General features: G+C 64.0%; 1 protein-coding gene across 1 annotated transcript in view; it reads left to right on the forward strand.

The window, feature by feature from the left end:
- Positions 1–20,668, forward strand: part of KCNQ1 (potassium voltage-gated channel subfamily Q member 1) — a 349,058-nt gene that overhangs the window by 93,040 nt on the left and 235,350 nt on the right. Inside the window, exons 5-10 of the mRNA XM_079928195.1 lie at positions 122–218; positions 791–931; positions 9,692–9,802; positions 10,790–10,885; positions 13,070–13,192; positions 14,137–14,281. Of these exons, the coding sequence (XP_079784321.1) occupies positions 122–218; positions 791–931; positions 9,692–9,802; positions 10,790–10,885; positions 13,070–13,192; positions 14,137–14,281 (713 nt within the window). The remainder of the gene's footprint in view (positions 1–121; positions 219–790; positions 932–9,691; positions 9,803–10,789; positions 10,886–13,069; positions 13,193–14,136; positions 14,282–20,668) is intronic.

A 20,668-nucleotide genomic window follows, 5' to 3' on the forward strand; every position in this document is an offset into this window, starting at 1 on the left:
TTTGGCTCCGGGCCTGGGGTGCTGCCCCCACCTTGACCCTGGGCTTCGGGAGGGGGAGGGGCGCACGGGGGAGGGGGAGGGGCGCATGGGGGAGGGGCGCCCAGCGACCTGTCTTCCGCAGGGGCATCCGCTTCCTCCAGATCCTGCGGATGCTGCACGTCGACCGCCAGGGGGGCACGTGGAGGCTGCTGGGCTCGGTGGTCTTCATCCACCGCCAGGTGGGTGGTCCGGGGGGGAGGACAGGGTCTCGGCCCAGCCTCGGCCTGAGCCAGCTGGGCTGTCCTGCCCCCAAGCTGAGGGGCCAGTGTCCCCAGCCTGCCAGGCAGGTGGTGCCCACGTCCCTCAAGCCGGGACAAGAGACTGTCGGGTAGATGGAAAGACAGAAATGCCACACGGAAAAGGGTCCGAGAGGCCCCGAAATCTAAACCGGGGCAGATCGTGATGAGCCCCGTGAAGGCGGAGGCGGCTGACCCGACCCCTTCGTGAGGCCCCGCCCCGCATCTCACCGAGGCTCTGCAGGAAACAGAGCCGGGCTGGTGGCCCAGGGCACTGGTCTCGCTCCTGGAAGCTGAGACCCAGCACTGCCACTGACGAGCTGGGAAAAATAAATTATTTCTGAAGTCCGGTGTCTGCATGTGAGACACGCTGGCGTTTATGTCAACTCGGTGGGAAGCGTTGGGGCTTTGCCGCCGGCAGGCCCCGCCCCCTGTGATGTCTGCCCGGCGCGGGTGCGCAGGGCCCCGGCTGTCCGTGGGCGCCGGCTGGTCACACCTCCTCTGCCGTCTCCCAGGAGCTGATCACCACCCTGTACATCGGCTTCCTGGGCCTCATCTTCTCCTCCTACTTCGTGTACCTGGCCGAGAAGGACGCCGTGAACGAGTCGGGCCAGGTCGAGTTCGGCAGCTACGCGGACGCCCTCTGGTGGGGGGTGGTAAGTCGGGACCTCTGGGCCACGCGGCCACTGCCCACCCGGGGCCTGGGCGGGGCGGGGCCGGGATGTCACCCTGGGGCTCTGGTGTCTCAAGATCTTACGCCTCGAGACCACCCCACAAACGCCTGAAGCCCCGCCTGGGCACAGGTTGGACGGGCGGGCGTCACAGGGCTCCACGCACAGAAGGGCCCCACGCTGGATGCGTAAAGCCCGACAGTCACCATTGTGGGGTCCGTAAGGTTTTTATCTTTGAACTTGCCGTTTGGGAGGCAAGTCTGGCGGGACGGAGAGCGACTGTGCGGTGGGCACGACGGCCGCACGAGGTCCCAGCTCCCGCCTTCCCTGGGGCCGGCTCCTCCGCCACCCTGTGCCCCGCGCCTGTGAGGTTCTGTGCTGGCCCCTCCAGTGTCCCTGCGCCAAGGAGCGTGACTTTGTAGAGCAAACAGAAGCCACCGTGACAGGGCGGGGGGTGCTGGGAAAAAGGAAAGCGCTCCCACGTTTTGCCTGCGCACCCGGCCCGCAAATTCTGTAGCCGGCCCCAGGCAGCGGTGACACAGCAGTGCCCCGGCTTCTGTCCTGGGGGCCTGGAGGCTCCCCCGCCTGTGAAGTTGGGCTCCTTGGGTGTGCCGTGTCCCCCTCCTGCAAGCACCCAGCACCCTGGCCTCGGCCTGGACGTGTCCAGGAGCGTGGGCTGGCTCCTCCCAGGGGTCAGGCTTGTGGTGGGGAAGGGAGACGTGGGGCGCGGGGCGCGGCACATGGCCACGCTGTGGGTGGTGGCAGGGGTCTCCGCCAGCTGCAGGACGTCTGAGCTGTGTGGCCCCCGGGGCCTGCTCACCACGGAAGCCCAGCCTCACTTGTGTGTGGGCCTCAGGGCGCAGAGGACACCCCTCAACAAACCCTCCGCTCGGGCCTTGTGGGGAGACAGGTCCTGGGCTCTCAGTGGCAGGGTGGCCAGCAGCTTACCGGCCTGGGAACAGCACATGCAGGGGGCCCTGAGGCAGCCCGGACAGACCCTGGCCGTGGGGGAAGGCAGGGGTGCAGCCCGAATGCCGGCTCCGTGGGCCAACTCTGGGCCGTGGGCCGGCCTTGGCTCTCCCCCTTCCCTGTGGGGTGCACTTGGGTGCCAGGGGCTAGTGCCTGGGGTCCGAATCAGCCTGAGCAGCAGAGCGGGTGACACCGGCCTGGCGGCGAGCTGCCCGAAGCTGAGGGTGGCCGCTGGGAGCCCCTTTGAGCTGGGGGCTGGGGGGCTGACGTCCAGGCTCGCTCAGCCAGGGAGAGGAGAGGGTCGCAGGCTGCACGAGGTCGGGCCGAGGCCTCGGGGCAGCACCAGGTCCAAGGGGTCCCGGGTCCGGGCAGTGGCTGTGCCGGGCCCTGGCCGTGTCTGTCCCTGACTTGCTTCCTTCCGGAAGCGGGGTAGGGGTTCACTGTCTCCCCGGCTTCCCCACCAGCCTCCACAGGGAGGCCCATCCCGGATGGTCCGGGTGGGGCGGGAAGCTGCCCCGTGTGCCCCCACCCACACCCCCAGGAGGCCCACACGTGTTGGGGGAGGGGCGCCTGATATCGGACGAGTCAGCGTTTTTTCTGGAAGCTTCCAGTGTGCCAGGCCGCCCAGGGAAGGCAAGCTCTGCTGGCCCCCCTGCAGGCCTGTGCCTCCACGGGCCCGGGCGTGGCAGCCCCCGGCCCATCCCCCCGGCAGGTTCGGTGGGACAGCCCAGCGCCGGGCAGGGAGGGGAGGCGTCCTGGTGACAGGCAGGTCCTGTGGAGGGACAGGATGCCCAGAGCCGGGAGGACCCCCGGGACTGGATGGCGCGGTGGGAAGCGCATGGGTGACGGCCGCGGCTCAGCTGATAAGCGGTGCTCGGCCTTGGCACCGGCCCCCACCTCCCCGGCCGCTCGGAGCTGCCCCCGGCCCGGCCCCTGCGAACGGCGCTCCCGCTCGCACACCTGTGCAAACATCCGCCCGCCGGCCGGGAAAACGGCCCCTTTGTGCCCGGCTTGGCACCGGTGCCCCAGCCTCGCCGTCAGCTGCGGCCCCGGCCTGGCCATTGTTCCCGCGGGCCCGGCACCCCCGCCGCCCAGCTCCTGGGCAGGCGACTCCCATTCACAGCGGTGGCGCCCCTGCAGCTGTCCAGGCGGGTGGAGCGGCCGCGACTCGAGTTATGCTGTGCTCCTGGCACGGCCTGGACGAGCAGCTCAGGAAGCGCGGCCTGGCCGGGGGCTTCAGAGCCAGCTGGCCACCGCGCCCGACGGTGGCTGTCCCGCGCCGTCCTCTGCGTGGCTTCGTGGGCCACACGGGGAGCGAGCCCGGCCCTGCCATGCCCCGTGGCTCCCCGTCCAGGGCGGACAGACCAGGGTCTGCCTACCAGGTGGTACAGCCTGGCAGGGAGAGGCCTGCCGGCCGGGCCACGGCCCACCACCACGCTGCGTCCACGCCAGACCGGCACCTCTGGCTGGATGCGTGGGACAGACTTGAAACTAGGGCGTCTGGGCCGCTGGGGTGGGCCATCTGCTGTTTCCTCTGTGGAGCCAGGGCAGGGGGGCGAGTTCCCGGGGGGGCGTGGCCACTGCTGCGTGTGGCCCGGCCGGCAGGGCTGTAGGTGCCACAGGGGTGGCGCCGGCATCCTCAGCGCCCAGCCTTGGCCGGTGTCTGCTGGACGAGTGGATGCATCAGTTGACGTGCCCGTGAAGCGGTTCTGTCTGTGGCCCGCAGGACAGCGGGTGCATCAGCGGCCACAGCAAAGTCCCGCAGACGGAGCGCCTTAAAATAACAGAGCTGCGTTCTCTCATGGATCTGGAGACCAGAAGTCCGAGATCAAGGGGTTTCAGGGCCGGCTCCCTCCGAAAGCTCTGGGGGAGGGTCCTTCCCACCTCTTCCAGCTTCTGGGGCCCCCAAGTGCTCCTGGGTTTGTGGCTGCACCTTCCGTCTCTTATCAGGACACTGGTCAGTGGGTGCCAGGCCCACCCAGGGAGCCCAGGACCATCTCCTCTCCAGATCATTATCCAGTTGCATCAACAAAGACCCTTTTTTCAAATAGGCTTGTGTTCTGCGGGCCTGGGTGGGCATGGATTTGGGTGGACACCCTTCAGCCCAGGCCGGCGCCGTCCCGGGTGGACATCACAAGAATGTCTCTCCCCTCCCCGAGCCTCAGTTTCCAGGCTGAGGGTCCCCTCCGCTCCCGCCAGCCCAGGTGGGGACGCCTGACTTGGGCGTGAGAGCTGCCCCCTCACCCGGAGTGTGACGCCCCGTGCCTGGCTGCCGAGGTGTTGGGGAGGATTGAAGACTTTTTTCTTTGCCCTTGGAACAAAATGCATTTGTTTGTGTTAAAGTTTGAGTCGGGGGGAGAGCAGTTTTTGCAAACACGGGCTCCTCTGTTTAGTGCCCGGGGGTCTCTCAAATCAGGAGGCTGCCGGGCTCTGTTTACCCCCTGCATCTAAATTTAGAATTTAGAGTGGAAAGGCTAGAAGCCGCCCCTGCATTCAGCCACCATTTAAAACAAGAGTCTGGCTCCTTAGCTGTTGGCTCCAGAAAGTTCTGGCTCTCCAGGCTGGACCGCATCCTGGCAGAGTGAGGCCAAAAGGGTCTGGGGGCCGAGTGGGGGGTCTGGGTGAGGACAGGGCCTCCCAGATATTCACATGCAAGCCCTGTCGGCACCGCCCAGTGGGTGGAACCAGGGTCAGGACCTCATCTGGAGCTGGGGAAACCGAAGCCCTGTGGGCCCGGAGGGTGGTGGGCCAGGCCCCCAGCCCTTCAAAGCTTTTCCTCTGCTTGGACTCCATGCAAAGCCAGGGGTGCTATGCAGCTAAGAACAGAGGGTCTCCAGGACCCTGGGCTGCCACCTGCCCCGATCCCATCCTGCACCTGTTGACAGTCGTGTAGGGGGCTGAGACCGTGGGCTCTGGGAGCCCAGCCAGAGAAGGGCCTTTACGACTGGGTTTTGCAGGATGAGTAGGGGTCCACAGGGCAGGTCTGCCTCTCTGTACTTACTGCCCACTGAGGGACCCCATGGGGCGATTTTATTGCATGGACTCAGCAGGCCCAGTGAGGCAGGTGTTCAGCTCTTGTCATCCCAGGTAAGAACTTTCCAGCTTCAGCTCGAGGGAGAGAAACATGGTCAGCGTCAGGAACACAGTGACACAGGAAGTAGTGGGGTAAAACGGGCGGGAGCGTGGTGTGAAGCCAACCTGTTCCGCTGCTGACCTGCTGAGTGGCCCTGGGCAGGTTACCCAGCCTCCCTGGGTATAAGCTGGGTGCCTGTTTTCGTGAGCTGGGGAGGATTGTGAGTGAGGACACAGAGAGCCCGGGGTATCTGGCGCCCAACGAGGATGCAGCAAAGGCTGGCTGTGAATTTTAGGGGCTGTTACTGGCCACGGTTCTCTGGGCAGCGCCCCCAGGCTGGCCGACAGGCAGTGACCCCCCAGCCACCTAATTCACACTCGAGTGTTCGTGGCTGCCGCGGCCCAGTCACAGCCCTTAGCCCGGCTGGTGCCCAGGATCCAGCTCTGCCCCGGCCGGCTCCCGGCCTCTTAACACCTTAACTCACAGAGCGGCCCCTCTTCGCACGCGCGTGTGCACGTGTGCGCGCCTACGTGTGTTGGCTCTTCCTGGCCCCCAGGGACCTGTGTTTCCCGCCAGGCCGGCAGTGGGGCACAGAGGGGTGGGTGCACCGTGCAGCCGCGCTGGGGCCAGGGCAGGGCATGTGACCGCTCCGTGCCTTGGTTTCCCCATCTGTAAAATGGGAGGCGGCAGGTCTACCTCCAAGGGCCGACGTGGGGCTCCCTGAGGGGACCACGATCCCAGGAAGGTAGCGACTCTTTCCGTTGCTTCCAAGACATTCCTTGGAGGACTGGGGCCTCTTGGCCGGGCTGGTCCTGGGCACCAGGCACATCCCGGCAGTCCTGCTCTGCGCTGGGCACTGGGGCACAGCAGGGGGTCAGCCGCCTGGGGGTCTCGCTCTCGGAGGCTTGGTCGTGGTCAGTCGTGGTCCACATGCCGTGATTTCCCTGGGAGTCAGTGAGGGCCCCCTGAGGAGGACACGTCGGAGCGGAGCCCTCGAGGCAGAGTCTCCTGCGTGAGGGGCCACGAGCCTGGCCATGCTGTGGGGTGGGCGCGGCCCGGGCAGGGCCCGGGGTGTCCACAGCGTCCCACCAGGCACTGTGTGAAGCTCCTGAGGGCCCCTCCCGAGGAGGGAGAAAGGTCTTGACCCCGTCCCCACGGTCCGCACCCTTTCCCCGAGAGTACAGCGGCCAGGGCGCCGAGGTTTCCATAGGGAGAAGATGCGCTCACGCAACGAGGAGCCCTGGGCCCGCGTGGGTTTCTGTTCGTTTATTGAGTTTTTCCTTTCTGAAAGGAAGCGGGCTTGTTTGGGGGGGTGTGTTTGCTGTTGTTTTTACCCACAATTTGCAAGCCTGGCAGGGTTGTCCCCTCGGCCCTCACGTGCCGGCCTCTGTCCCCTTCATGGTGTCCCCTGCAAGCCTGGCCGGGGTCTCCTGGGGCAGCTCCACGATGGCTGGAGCTGGGGCCCGGGACCGCTGCTCCCACCCTTTGCTGTCCTGAGGCAGTCCTGCCACCCGCCCAGCCTCCCCTCTGTCCACACCTCTCCTCCCCCGAGGTGCCCTCTCCCTGGCTCCGTCCTTCCAGCCTCCTCTGGGCATGTTGGTGGCCCGAGGCTGGGCGAGCCCCAGACCCCTCAGCGCGGCAGCCTCTGACCCTGGGCTTGTTCTCCAGCTGTCCCGCCAAGGAGCCGGTTTGGTTGCCAGCTCCGTCACTTAGCAGTGGTGAGACCCCCCGGCCTCAGTTTCCCCCTCTGGCAGATGGACCCGAGCTCACAGCGTGGTCACGAGTTTGCCAGACGGGGGTGCCCTCCCCCGGCGCGAGCCCCTAGTGTCCACGTTGGTGCCTCCTCACTCCCACTCCTGGCTGCCCATTCCCTCTGGACAGATGGCCATGGCCTGCAGTGTGGCTGCAGGCTGACCGCGTCTTCTGTGGAGCTGGGCTCCTGGGCTGGCCTTCCCGCTTCCCCCGGAGGCCGGCGTCCAGGAGGAAATAAAATGACACTAGCGCCAGCTTCTCGTGACACAAAGTGCTGGGGGGACTGGCAGGTCCTCTCGTGCCTCCTGTCCCTGGAGGAGAGACACGGGGGACGGGGGACGCACCCTAGGCTCAGCCCCCCCCGCTGAGCTGTCTCCCCGGAGTCTGTGCCCAGGGGGCGTGCAGATCTGCATTCCGATCGCCTGCCATGGGGGGCGAGTTCCGAGCACGCAGGCTATAAAACGGCCCATTCCTGAGCTGCTTGTGTCTGTGAATTCAGGAAAAACAAACAGCTCTGCGGGGATGGGCTGTTTCCTCAAAGAGCTGAAAGGATGTCGTTAACTTGACAAAGAAGGTCTGTGGCAGAGTCTGAGAAGCCAGGAGTGTGCCCTGCGCCGCAGGGTGGGGGACACCTGGCCGGGGCTCCCCTGGCTTCTTCCTGCTGCCCACCATTGGAGTCCCAGCACCTCCCAGCCGGGCGGCGAGGACATGGGGTCCCGCCTCCAGTGCTCTTGTCCGAGAAGGGAGGTGGCCTCGGGTGTCCCCACCCGCTGGCCTGGCCGCACCGCTCAGCCAGCCCCTTTCCTCCTCCCACCTACATCAGTTTCCCAGTTGTCCTGGTGGGTTTTTTTTTCCTTAATTTTGATAATTAGAAGGTTGTATTATGTGTTATTTGTCTCGAAGCCCGAGTTTTCTGGCACTGCTTAAAATTTGCCCCCTGGCGTGAGGGCCACACTCAGGCCCATCTCAGAGGTCACCCTGCCCCCACCTCCCTGCATGGCTGCCGTTCTCGAACTTGGAGTCTCAGGACCCCTTGACGCCCTTATCAGTGACTGAAGACCCCAGAAGGCTTTCGTTTACGGGACTCACGTCTGTCAATACCGCATTAGAAGATGAAAGTTAGAAATTTAAAAATAGACCCACTGTATGCTTACACATAAATAAATAATTCTATGAGAGCCACTTTCCGGAAGACACTGGATGCGGCGTCTTGGGCGCCCCACCCCACGTGCAGCCCTGATGTGCCTTTGCTCCGTGCACCCAGGTGCGAGAGGCAGCTGCCGCCCAGGCCTCACACGAGGGGCGCAGACCCTCTGGGGGCTGCTGGCGGGGAGCTGCAGGTTCTCCCGGCCCCGTTATCTGCCTGCTGGCCTTCAGCCTTGCCCAAGGCCTCAGGCTGGCCTGCTCCACCCTGCAGGTACTGGGCCGGGCTCCAGGTGTGCACTGCCTGTGTGTGCATGTGAGGCGTTGGGCCTGGAGGGAGCTGGGCTTGACGCGGGCACCGGCCCCTCTTCATGTGACCCTGCGCCACGTGTGGTACGTACACATGCGTGTGCCTCGTTGCTGCCTTAGCGTGTCTCAGCGTGCGTGTGCGGCTCCCCGTCTCCGTGTCAGGCCATCCGTGTGTGTGCACGCGTGCACGGGCAGCACATTGGAAGCGGGCGTGGACGTGTGTCTGAGGGACGGTGACGTTGCCAGGAAGTGCTCTGTGTGGCGGTCCCGGGAGCCAGGACCACGAACAGTCACATGGTGGGTGTTGGGTGGGCGGGAGCGTGCGCCCGTGCTGCCCCCAGGCTGTGCTCTTCGGTGTAACCCGGGCTCCCGCACTGCGGTCCTTCCCGCTGCCCGGGCTCTTGGTCCCTCCTGCTTCCTGAGGACATCTCGCCTCTGCCCCGGGGCTTCTGAGTGTCCCTGTCCGCGTGGACACGTGTGCGGGCCCCAAGGACCCTGCTGTAGAAGCCGCCGCCTCCCGCCTGGGCCTTGTTCAGTGGAATCTGTGAAATGGGCCTCCCCAGGCCCTGCTCCCCGCCGGTCTCAGCGGGCAGGGGGGTCTCATGGAGGCTCCGTGCAGAACTTCCCGAGCTGCCAGGGGCCGTCCTCACTTGGCCTGGGCTGGGGGCCCTGGAAGGGGGAAGCCGGGCTGCCTAGCACAGGGCTGGCGAGACCACGGGTTGAGCGCGTGTGCTGACGGGATGAGCAAGGACTCTGGGCGCCCTGGTCCCCCTGCCAGGCGCAGAGCTGGCTCCTCACGCACCCGGACCCTGGCGTGGACAGGTGTGGCCGCGTGGCCGGCACAGCCAGGGTGGGCTCTGCGTCCCTGCAGGATGGCGTTGGCGGGCTCACGCCGGAGGCCCCGCCGGGGAGCAAGCCTCAGGTGGCAGCAGAGGCAAGCCTAGGGTGGGGGTGGGGAGGAAGCAGCCCCTCAGTCCCACTGTCCCGGCACACGCCCTGGACAGACAGCTCCCCCATGTAGGAGGAGGCTCTAGCTGCGTCTGATTCCCTCCGAGCAAAGGGCAAACGCAGCATCTGGTGCCTGGGGTGGCGTCAGGAAGTGGCGTGTCGTCGTCGTGGCCGGGCTCTCTGGGGAGGGTGGGCCTCTGTGGGAGCTTCCGGCTTCCTGGGGGCCGGAGCACAGCGACATCGGTGGCCCGGTTGGCAGGCCTCCTGGGGACGGAGCAGGGGTGGGGCGGGGAGGCTACCCCCGTCGGCGCCGAGCGCCCGTGTGTACGCTGGGGCTCGCTTCCTCTGCGGCGTTAGCCTGGGGGACCCAGACCCTGCGGGCTCGAGCACCGTGCTCTCAGCCGCCCGGCCGCTCGGTGCTGGGCTCTCTCGCTGGCCTCTGTTGCGCGGTGGCAGGTCTCGGATGGAGCGCGGGGCTCAGGCTGGACGGACGGACGCCCGCCCTGAGGTTCTGGGGCTTGCGTGCCGACCGCTGTCCCTCGTCCTTGCAGGTGACGGTCACCACCATCGGCTATGGGGACAAGGTGCCCCAGACGTGGGTCGGGAAGACCATCGCCTCCTGCTTCTCCGTCTTCGCCATCTCCTTCTTTGCGCTTCCGGCGGTAGGTGCTCTGTGTTGGGGGGCCTCTCCACAGTTCCTCAGCCTCCTCCGGGCTCTGGGGCTGGCAGGGGGGCCCTGTGAGCAGACCACCCTCAGGGGGTGCATTCAGGCCCCAGCTCGCCCGCCTCAGAGCCTCTGGAGGCCGCCGCCTTCCTGTTCCCGGCCCCCGGCGGGTCCTTTGCAAGTGTGGGCCGCGGCGATCGCCAGGCCTCTCGTGGCAAATAGCGGGGTGCAGGCCGGCTCGTTCGGCCGCTGAGGCTAGCGGTGAGGTGCCCGTGGTGGCTGCCACAGACCCGCAGAGGGGCCAGCCGTGAGGGAGGGAGGGTCCTGCACTGTGGCCTGGGTGGCTTTGAGCCCTGTTCTTCCTGGAGACCGTAGAGTCTTCTAGTTCACTCTGTATGTAGGCGCCTGGTAGGTGTGTGGCCATACCGTGTGTGTGTGCACTGCATGTGCCCGTGTTACACATCACGCAGTCTGTCTGTGTGTACGTACCGTGTGTATCATGCACACGTGCTCCGTGTGCATCTGTGTGCGTGCGTGTTGTCTATGCACGTGTCACATAGGTATACATACCGTGTGCATTGTATGCGCTGGTGCATGTGTGTCACACGTATGTTCTCTGTGTGTGGTCGTCCTTCATGCACGGCACGTGTGTGTTGCGGGTGTGTCTGTCCGTGCACGTGTGTGTCACAGGCTGTGGTGTAACGTGTGTGTGCGTGTACACATAGAGCGTGTGTGTGTGTGTGTGGCTTGATCCCCTCTGCGGACAGGGAGCTCCCCCTGGTGAGCCGGCCCTTTCCATCCCGTTAGCAGTCCTGGGGGGGTGGGGGCAGCAGTGGGTCCTGCTTGGGTGGGGCTGCCCACGGGCTGGGCCGGAGGCGCCGACCTCCTCCACGGGGCCCGCAGCGCCAAGCAGGCCACCGGTGCCCAGCCCGTCTCTCCACGCCCCCGTCTGCAGGATGTGAGCCCTGGTTTCTGTTCCTTGCAGGGGATTCTGGGCTCCGGTTTTGCCCTGAAGGTCCAGCAGAAGCAGAGGCAGAAGCACTTCAACCGGCAGATCCCGGCGGCAGCCTCGCTCATCCAGGTGATGGCAGCCACCGCCGCGGCCTTGTCGCCGTCGTGTGGTGGTCAGTGTGCCCGGCCCTGTGTTGCCCGGGCAAGTACGAGCCGTGTCTGGTCTGGGAACGGCTCTCAGCCCTGAGCTGACCCGGCCCCCGGGGCCGCCGAGACCCTCTCCTGTGGACCCTCCTGAACACGGAAGGGCCGCGATCCGTGCCACAGACACGCCCACCTGTTGGAACTCCTGTCCTGGGAACCGTCGGGTGCCGATGGGGTGGGGGCACAGGAGCCTGGGAGCCCACCTTCCTCCATCCTGTGGGCCAGGCCGGGGGACTAGAAGGTGGCCTGGCCTGTCCCGGATTTGGTCAGTCCGGTGGGCCCTTGGCCTCCAGCTGCAGCGGCCGCCTGGTGTCTGTCTTCTTCCTCCTCTGTGGCCAGCCCCCGACTCTGCAAGGGAGGACTTGGAGCGAAGAGTAAGGGGTCCCCAGGTGGCCGTTCCCCCCCCAGGGTCAGGGGTCAGGGCCTGCTTGTGCAGTACTGATGCTTGTGGGCCATTCCCAGCACCCACGGGGCTCAGTCCTCCCGGCCGATAGGAGGTGAGGACCGGTGACCCAACGGCACGGGCTGCGCTCTGGACTGACGGGCCAGCTTCACTTTCTGAAGGCCCGGCTGCTGCCCCTACAGGGCCCGGGGCTCACGGTGCCGGGCCTTGAGGGCGGGGCAGGGACTGCAGGTTTCTGTGATGAGGCTGTCCCGTCAGGTTTCTGTGATGAGGCTGTCCCAGAGGCTCCCAGCCCGAGAGCAGTGGGAGAGGAAGGTTCCAGAGGCGGGCAAGCAGGCAGGCGGCCCCGAGCCCCTGGACGCTGGGCTCCGAGACCCCAGGCTCCTGGAACAGCCTGGAGGACTGGGCGGCCCTCTCAGTGCCAAGCAAGGCCCGGGCACAGGGACCTCTGCAGGCTCGTGTTCCGAGGGTGTCGGACGGCGGCCGCCCGGGGCTGAGGACAAAGCGGAGTGGGCGCGGGGCTACGGGAGGGGTGGCCGGGCAGGGGCCCGGGGCAGGGCTGTCACCGCGTGCCGGCGTGGGCGTGCGGCCCTGCACAGCCTGGACCCCTCTGGGCACCCAGAGCTGAACGGCCCCCGGAGACCGTCTGGGGTCACGCCGGCGACTGCAGCCCAGCCGGGGCCTCTATCCTGTTCCTCGTAAGCCTGTCCGGAACCACCGTCTGGGGCCGGACGCTAATCCTGCCCCGGAAGGAAGTGAAGGCAGCAGCCGTAAAGCTGGGGGCCCGGCCCCCGCTCAGGCCTGGCTTTACGGCGCCACAGCCTCCTCTCGGGGAGACCGTAAATCAGGCTGCAGATGGCCTGCCCGCGGAGGGGGCGCACTGACTTCCCGTGGGGCGTGTGTGCGGCCTCACACGAGCCTCCCAGGAGGCGGGAGAGGCCTGGAGCGGGGCCTGGAGGGCGGGGCTGGGCTGAGGGGGGGCGGGGGGGCCGGGGGCGGCATGTCCGCTGGGCTCCCATCGCAGAGGTGGCATCACTGTCCCAGGAGCCCTCCCCGGCCCCCGCCCGGCATCTCTCTCTCCAGCGCCCGTGGCCGGCAGTGCCGAGGCCCTCAGGGTGCATCCTCCTACGAGGCTCCTGGCGCCCCCTCCAGCCCCACCACCAGACGTGGCCTCCCCTTGGGTCTCCTCCTCCAGGCCACACCCTGGTGGTAGTTGCCGTGGGCATCTCTAGAGTGAAGGCCAAAGACCTTCACCCCAGGCCATCTGGAGGCCCCGGAAACTGTGGGTTCCTGGGGGCTCTGCCTCCTGGACACTCAGCCCCGCCTCCTGCTGGCCCTGGGGGCCCTGCCCCTCCACGCCCCCAGTGACCTCTCCCCTGCGGCGTCCCCGAGGAGAGGCCGGCGACCAGGACGGAGGGCAGGGGCCCTGCGGGGGAACCGGCAGGTGGAGGTGGGCGCAGACGGACTGGGGCTCACAGGCCCCTGTGGTGGCTGAACCGCGTGCGACCGTCCATGAGGCTGTGGGCTGCAGAAGGGAACAGGCTGTTGGGGGTGGGGGCAGGCCCTGAGCCTGGGGAAGGGGCTGGTGGCCAGGAAGCCCCGTGGTCTTGCCAGAAGGGGGCCCAGGCAGGAGTGGCGGGCCGCAGCTCCCTGGGAGTCCCCGTCGGGGGCTCCGCGGTGACAACCACTCCCTTCTGCTGGTTTCAGACGGCGTGGCGGTGCTACGCGGCCGAGAACCCCAACTCCTCCACCTGGAAGATCTACGTCCGGAAGCCGCCCCGCAGCCATGCTCTGCTCTCCCCCAGCCCCAAGCCCAAGAAGTCTGCCATGGTAACCAGCCCCCCCGCTGCCGCCAGGATGGGGCACTCACACATGGCGGGGAGGCCATGCGGCCACAGCCCACGGCCAGGATTTGACTCTGGTGCTTCAGCCCGGCGTGGCCCACGGCACTGTGGGCACTGGGGGAGTACACCCCGTGCTGGGCTCCTGCCATCCCGGTGTCCCCAGGCTTGGGGGCTTGTAGGACTGGCTGCTCCGTGGCCAGGGCTGTGGGAGGTCCCGAGGAAGTACCCCGGGAACAGGACGGGCTGGATTCTGGCCAGCTGCTGGGAGAAGGCTCTTGAGAGGGCCTTGGTGTTGGGCTTTCCATGCTGGGCCTGGTGGGCCACAGGGGCTGGAGGTGGCATCCTGGCTCAGGGAAGAGGATCTTGTGGTCATAGGTTAGGGGAGCTCGGGCAGACTTGAGGCAAGAGTCTCGTGCACGAAGGGTGTGGCCCGCCCCGACAGAGCTCTCCTTCCTGGCCCGCGCCCACGCGCGCGCCATCCGTGGAGAGACGCAGGCTCCCAGGTCCTGGCTGCCTCTGGAGCCTTTGCACCTGCTCTTTCCTCTGCCAGAAGGTTCTCCCAGATCCCAGCATGGCCTGCTCCCTCCAGGCCGCCTCCTCAGGGAAGCCTCGGCTGGCCTCAGTCTGTCTGCCCGCCCTGCCCCGCTCTAACTCCCCGCTGGTCACAGCCCTCGTTACCACCTGGCCTGGGGTATTCCTGTGTGTTTATCTGCTGGCTAGTTTCCTGTCTGCCTGCCCCCAGGCTGTGAGCTCCCAGGGCAGCCGCTGGGCAGAGCCCCTCTGGCAGCATCACACGCTGCAGCCCCCTCTGCCTGTGTGGGAGGGCGCTGGCCTGGGCCCTGGCAGGTGCCCCAGAGGTGGTCTGGGGCCAGCAGACGGCCTGGCAGACGACACCCAGGAACTGACAGTTTTATTGTCTGGTTTTTTTAGGTAAAGAAAAAAAAGTTCAAACTGGACAAGGATAACGGGGTGAGCCCGGGAGAGAGGATGCTGACGGTCCCGCACATCACTTGCGACCCCACTTCGGAGGAGCGGAGGCCTGAACACTTCTCGGTGGACGGCTACGACAGTTCTGGTGAGAAACCTTCACACAGGGTGAGGGGTGGGGACAGGGCCACGCCCAGCTCTGACCCAGGGCTGCTGGGGCCTCTGGGGTGTCCGGACGCCCCCTTCTCCCCCTAGCACTTGCTCCTGTCCTGTGGACAGCTGGTATTGTCATGTCTGCCCCCGCTGGCCCGCTATCACCCGCGGACGTTCTCTTCTGTTCTGGGCTTCTGGGAGCCAGGCCCTGCCTCGCTCGTGCTGTGTGGCTGGCGCCCCAGGTCTGGCAGAGAGGAGGTGGCCCGTAGTACACGTTGACCCCCATTCCAGGTGGAGTGGGGCTGGGGGTCCTGAGCCAGCACCGTGTGTGCCTGCGGCTCTGCCCCCCTCGACACTCTGCGCCCTTGTTCCCTGTCACTTCTGTGTCCATCCCTCCCCTCCTGGACCTCTTGCCGGGACCCCCAGAGTGTTCCCGCGTCCGCCAGAACGTTTCAGCTTACTGGTGGTTGCAAGGGTGGTGTCACTGTCTCAGCATGGCAGAGGGTGGTGAGTTCACGTCGTGCTCATGGGCGGCTGGCACCCCATCCGCCTGGTGCTGGCTTTGTGGGCGGCCAACCCGTGATGTACCCTCCCGCATCTGGTCACTGCTGGCAGAAGGGCAGAAAGTGTTCTGGAAAGGAGCCATGGCCTCTCCCTGCTCCCAAGGCTGCCTGTGGACGTCCTCTCTGGGAGCTGGGCGTGCAAGACCGAGCCTGGGCGCCCACCCTGCTGGGCGCTGGGCTGCCCAGGGCCTCCTCACACACCGTCGGGATTCTGGCCCGGCCGCCTCGCCGACGGGCCCCTGGGTCGCGTTGCCTGCCTGCCCGCTGGAGTGGGTACAAAGGACAATTGTGACAACGGCTCCGGATTTGGGGCAGGACCATTGTCGCGATGCAGATGGGGGTTTTCTGCAAATGCTAAAGCGCAGGTCGGGCGCGGGGAGGAGCGTCGCTCGCTGGTGGCTGAATGCGGAGCAGCCCGAGACGATGCGTCCATTCAGCCTGCTTGGCGTTATTAAGTCCTCAGCGATGTCTGCGGAATGTTAATGAGGTACAAGTGCCGGGAAGTCGGGCGCCTTTTGTGGAATGCTCCCGCACGGAGGAGTTTTTTCTTTCCTGCCAACGCGATAAGTCAGCCCAGCCCAGAGCCACCGGATTTCTGGAGCCTGAGCTGTCGGCCTGGGTCCCGTGGGTTACCTGACACTCCTGAACCCTCCTCACCCAGAGGCTCTCAAGAGCCCTGGTGTGGGCGAAGGGGCGCTAATCCCGGGGCCAGATGCCATCACTGGGAAAGGCCTGCAGGCCCAGCTCCCACGCGCTGGGGCGCAAACAGCCGTGCTGAATTCCACCGCCACGCCAGTCCCAGGCCTTGAACCTGAACCTCAAGGATGGGGCGTGCGGGACAAAATCACCTCTGTCCCAGCACGCGGTACCTGCCCGTGCGCCCGCCTGCCCCCCTGCCCACGGCACCTACCAGCCCAGGGTATCCCCTGCCCACGGCAGTGCCCGCCCGCACACCTCTCCCCCACCTCAGTGATATCTCTCTGTGTCTCAGGCTCGCAGCTTCTCTGGGCTCCTGTCCTGCGACCCTCAGGCCCCGTGTCCCAGGCAGACCTGCTCCCCCTCGTTCATGGGTTCTAGGGCCTTGTCTGAGCCGCTCTGATTTCCGGGTGGATGCCCGTCTTCAGGGAAGATCTCGTGAGCGGTGACAGGTGGCCAGTGCGGCCCGGGTCCCTCCTGCACGGCGCCCACCCCCCTGCAGGTTCCAGTCACTCGGTTGCTCGCGCCATCCTGACTCTCCAGGGACTGTTCGCGCTCCTTGACATCCAGGGAGGAAGAAAGGCGACAGCAAGAGGGCAGAGTGTGTGGGCCTCTGAGGGCTGAGTACCTGGCTTGAGCCCGGCAGGTCCGGGAAGGCTTCTAGGAGGAGGTGACATCAGGGCTGAGTGGAACTGGCTGGGAGGGCGAGGAAAGGCCAGCGAATGGCAGGAGTATCTTGGACAGAGGTGTTCGGGGGCCAGCCACACCTCTGCGTGTCTGCCAGGTGACCTGGGCGTGGCACGCGGTGTCTGCGTTGGGCGGGTGCTGACCTCACCCACCTCACACAGATGCCTGCGGGGCTTCTTCACCAGTCTGGCGGCCTCGGGCATGAGTCGTGACCCGGACCCAGCAGGCATTGGACGGGGCAGGTTGTGGAGGCCACGGAGCAGGAGTGGCCATGGGTCAGCCCTGTGCCCTGCGTGGTTCCCTGGGGTGGCACGCACGGGGCAGCGGGCAGGACTTGATCAGGGCCCACAGGCGAGACTCGCTGGCGGGCCAGCCCAGGGCCTGCAGCCATGGTGTTGGGGTGCGGGTAGGGGGAGCCAGGATCCAGCTGGAGGTGGGACCTGTGACCTCAGGGGCTCCCGGGGTGACGGTGGAGCTGTGGGGGGTGGGGTGGGGGCGGGGTGAGGACACCAGGTGAAAAGAGCACTCTCATCACAGAGACTTCAGACAGAGAATTTCGGAGAATGATGGGCCTGAAGCCCACGTGCCCCGCTCCGTGGAGGGACCACGTCGGAGGCGTGGAGGCCCTGCCTGCTCTGGGGGTTTGTGGCTCCTGTTCACGTCTGATGGGCTTCGCCGGGGGTGGCGGGGTTCCGATCCTCTTGCCTTCCGCGTGTGGAGGCCGTGCAAGTCGATTCTGTCCTGACGGCCTGCCCGTCCCATCGGTCAGCAGCTGCTCCTTGCCTCCCGCACCCCCTCCCCCCCATCACCCTCCCGTTTCACGGGCCCTGCTGCCCCGTGTTTGGCTTTTGCCTTTGTAAACAGTCCTCTGCGTTAGCTGCTTGTCCTGACGCTACAGGAGTGTGTTTGCCGACAGATTTGCGAGTTTTCTGTCTCTCAGTCTGGGTTTAGTTTCCTTCCTCCTGAAGCCTGTGCTCTCTTCCGGGATGGTCTGTCGACGGCCTGCTCAGTTTCTGCTCGTCTGAAATTTTTGTATTTTGCCTTTGCTCTTGGACAATGGTTTAGTTGTGCAGAACATCACAGGCTGAGATCTGTATTTATTTTAATAGAAAAAATTTGTTTTAATTGAAGTATAGTTGATTTACAGTGTTTCAGGTGTACAGCAAAGTGATTCAGTTACACACACACACACACACACACACATATATATATATATATACGTGTATATATTTATTCTTTTTCAGATTCTTTTCCGTTATAGGTTATTAGAGGTCTGTATTCTGTCTGACAGGCTGGAGATCCACCACCGTCTCCCGGCTGGTGTGCCCTGTTGAGCTAACTGACAGTCCTTTGTAGGTGACCCTTCCTCCCGTCTGGTGGCCTTGAATACCTTCTCTTTGACTTTGGTGTTCCATCGTTTCACTATAGTCAGTCAAGCTGGTGGATTATTTTTACTTGTCCTGCCTACAAGGTGTCGTGATTCCTGAATGAGGGTCTGTGTCCTGCGTCAAGTGGAAAATCAGCCCCACCGTGTCCTAGAACAGTACCTCCCCTAACTGCTCTGACCTCGCCTGGAAACTTCCACTTGCCCCTCCAGGTCCATCCTCCTCGGCGTCTCTCAAACCCGCCGTCTCGGTCTTCCTGTGCTGCATCCCCAGCACAGCTTCTTCGTGGTTTCCTAACTCTTCCCGGGTGCCAGCCGGCGAGGTGTGTATTTCAGTTGCCACCTGGTTTTCCATTTCCAAATGTCCTCATGTGAGGGGCTCACCTGCTTGGTCTTAGCGTCTTGTATTTTCCTCCCGTTGGACGACAGCGCTTTGGATTCTTCAGCCCCTTGAATGTGCTCATCTCCTCGTACCCCTCCTGTCCCTCCCTCACCTGCGCCTCTTGGAGAGTCCGATTCTGTTCGCGGTGGACTCTCTGACGCTTGCTTCTTCATGGGTCCCGGCGTAGGCTGTGATTGTGGAGGTTCCCATGGGTTCCCGGGGGCTCTGGAGAGGTGATCCCGCGAACCACGCCAGGACACGCGTGGGGTTGGTTTAGAGGTGTGGGGTTTTCTAGACAACCCGTGTCACGTAAGCACAGAGCCAGTGTCCCGTAAGGGCGAGCCTAAGCACACCACCACTTACGCTCCAGGAGCGCAGGCCGCGGCAGGGGAGCGTCCTTCCCCCGCTGGCCGACGCGAGGGCTTGGCTGGCTTTTGTCTGGCTTTGGGGTGGAGTTTGGTCTGCGTCACCCTTTGGTTCTTGGCTCTTGGTTCAGCTTTTCGATGTGGAGCCTCAGCTGCCAGTTCTTGCTTCGTGCTGCCTCCAGGCGCGGCCTCTTCCCCTCGGGGGGCAGTAAGGCCCACACTGGGGCTCCTCAGGTGGGCAACCCCTAGAGGCCAGCGGGTCAGAACCAGAGCGCACCTGCTCCCCTCTTGGCCATGGGGACACCCCCTTCCCTGTCAGGTGAGCTCAGCACAGCCTGCGGGAGGTTGGCTCTGTTCCGGAACTTGCAGAGAGAGGCTTTTCATGGCATCAGACCCACTTATTGGCAGAAATGGAAGTCCTCCTCTTGGTGACAGACAGAGCTCTTCCCGGCGAGGAAGGCTGGGAGCCCCCGCTGGCCGGGGCTGGGCAGTGGTGCTTCAGGTTGGAACTTCCCTGGGTGCCTCTCGAATCACCTGGAGAACTTTTAACACAGACTCAGAGACCTACCCCTCAAGATTTTGAGTCACAGTGGCTGTAGGGAGGCCCAGGAATGTGTGTCGGTAACAAGCCCCTAGGTTACCTTGAAGCATGTGGTCCGTGGACTGGTGTAGCCCTGAGGGCGAGGTTCTCCTTCTGTGACATCCTGGTCTGTGTCCGCCTCGGTCTCACCTGGGTCAGAGTTGCCTTGCTCAGGACAAGAATAGGATCCCAGGCGCCCTCCTGACATCTGCCCCTCTGTTCTGGTCTTGGGGTGTGACGATCCCCCTGGCTCTGGGGAGGACTTGTGGTCATAACTTCTGGTGACCATCCTGGTCACCGCACATCACTCATGCAGCCTCGGGGTCCCGAGGAGGTGGTCCCCGCAAGGTCTTGCAGGCTGGGGCCTGCCACTCCTCCAGTGGGTGCGGGGGTCTGGCGGGGCAGGAGACGAGGCCCGACGGGCTCTGTGGGCATGTTCTGAACTCGCAGACCAGAACCTTCTCACGGGCTCTCCCCCAGGCTGCTCACTCCCGTCCCCTCCAAGCTGCCCCAGGGCTTCACTGAGGATGGTCTCTCTGTATCTCCCTCACTGTCTTCCCCCCTCCCATCTGCTCTGTACAGCCAGTGAGCAGGTGAACAAACGTGCCTGCTCATGCCGCCCCCCCCAGGATTCCCTGTCCCCTCGGGGCTGCCGTCTGGATACCTCTGGGTCTCGTGGTAGCCTGGCCCTCACTCATCGTCCCAGCTCTGCACCCCCCGCCTGCACCCACAGCCAGGCTTTTCCACCTGGACCCCTTTGCCCAAAGGTCACCCCATCACGGCCCATCTCTTCATGACCAAAAGATGGCCACTCCCAAATTTCAAGAGATTTTATTTCTGCTTAAAAACATGGCATATGCTCATTATAGAGCCTATGAAACATACACACGAGAATAATGAAGAAGAATCATCCCCTGTTGTCTCACTGCCCAGAGTAGCAACGGTTAGGCTTTTGACAGAAGTCCTGTCTCCTTAGTTTTAAAGAATAGACACACCTGGGTTGCTTCCACCTACACTATCCGTATTGTTCCTGCTTTTGTCACTTACTGTGATACGAGTGTACAATTGATTTTTTGCTGTGTCCAGTCAAACGTTTACACCAGTGATCTTGTGCTCCTGGTGTGCTGCCTTAGGGGAGGGGGCTGCAGGCTAATTTGGAAATACGATGGGCAAGGATTCCCTGATGTGTTTCTGATTTTGTGGGGATTGGATCCAGCGTTTTGCTGTTTTGATTGGTGGTGTTCCTGGCTTTTAAACTCTGTCAAAGACACAACAAAATCCCAAACTAGAGAATATTTAGAAAAATAATAACAGAAGTACTCCGTATCGGATCCTATAATATATAAAGTATTTAAATGACTGTTGATTCGTAAGTTGGTATATCTAAATATGACTTCAAACCCAGTAGCCGGAAGGGAAAAAATAATGAATAATATGTAAAAGGAGAAAGAAACAGATCCAGGATGAGAATTGGGGATTTTAATACACCTATCTCAAAAGTTGATAGAACAAGTAGAGAGCAGAGCAGTAAGGATATAACTCTGACCAGTACTTTCAACCCAGTTGACCTGATGAGCACTTACAGAACACTCCTCCCAACAATAGCAGAGAACATACTGTTTCCAAGTGTATGCAGAACATTTACCAAGATAGAAGCAGGTTCTGGACCATAAAACAAATCCCAGTACGTTTAAAATGATTCAAGTGATATATAAAGTCTGTCCT

Source organism: Stenella coeruleoalba (genome assembly GCF_951394435.1).
Source record: "Stenella coeruleoalba genome assembly, chromosome: 8".
NCBI classification, from domain to species: Eukaryota; Metazoa; Chordata; class Mammalia; order Artiodactyla; family Delphinidae; genus Stenella; species Stenella coeruleoalba.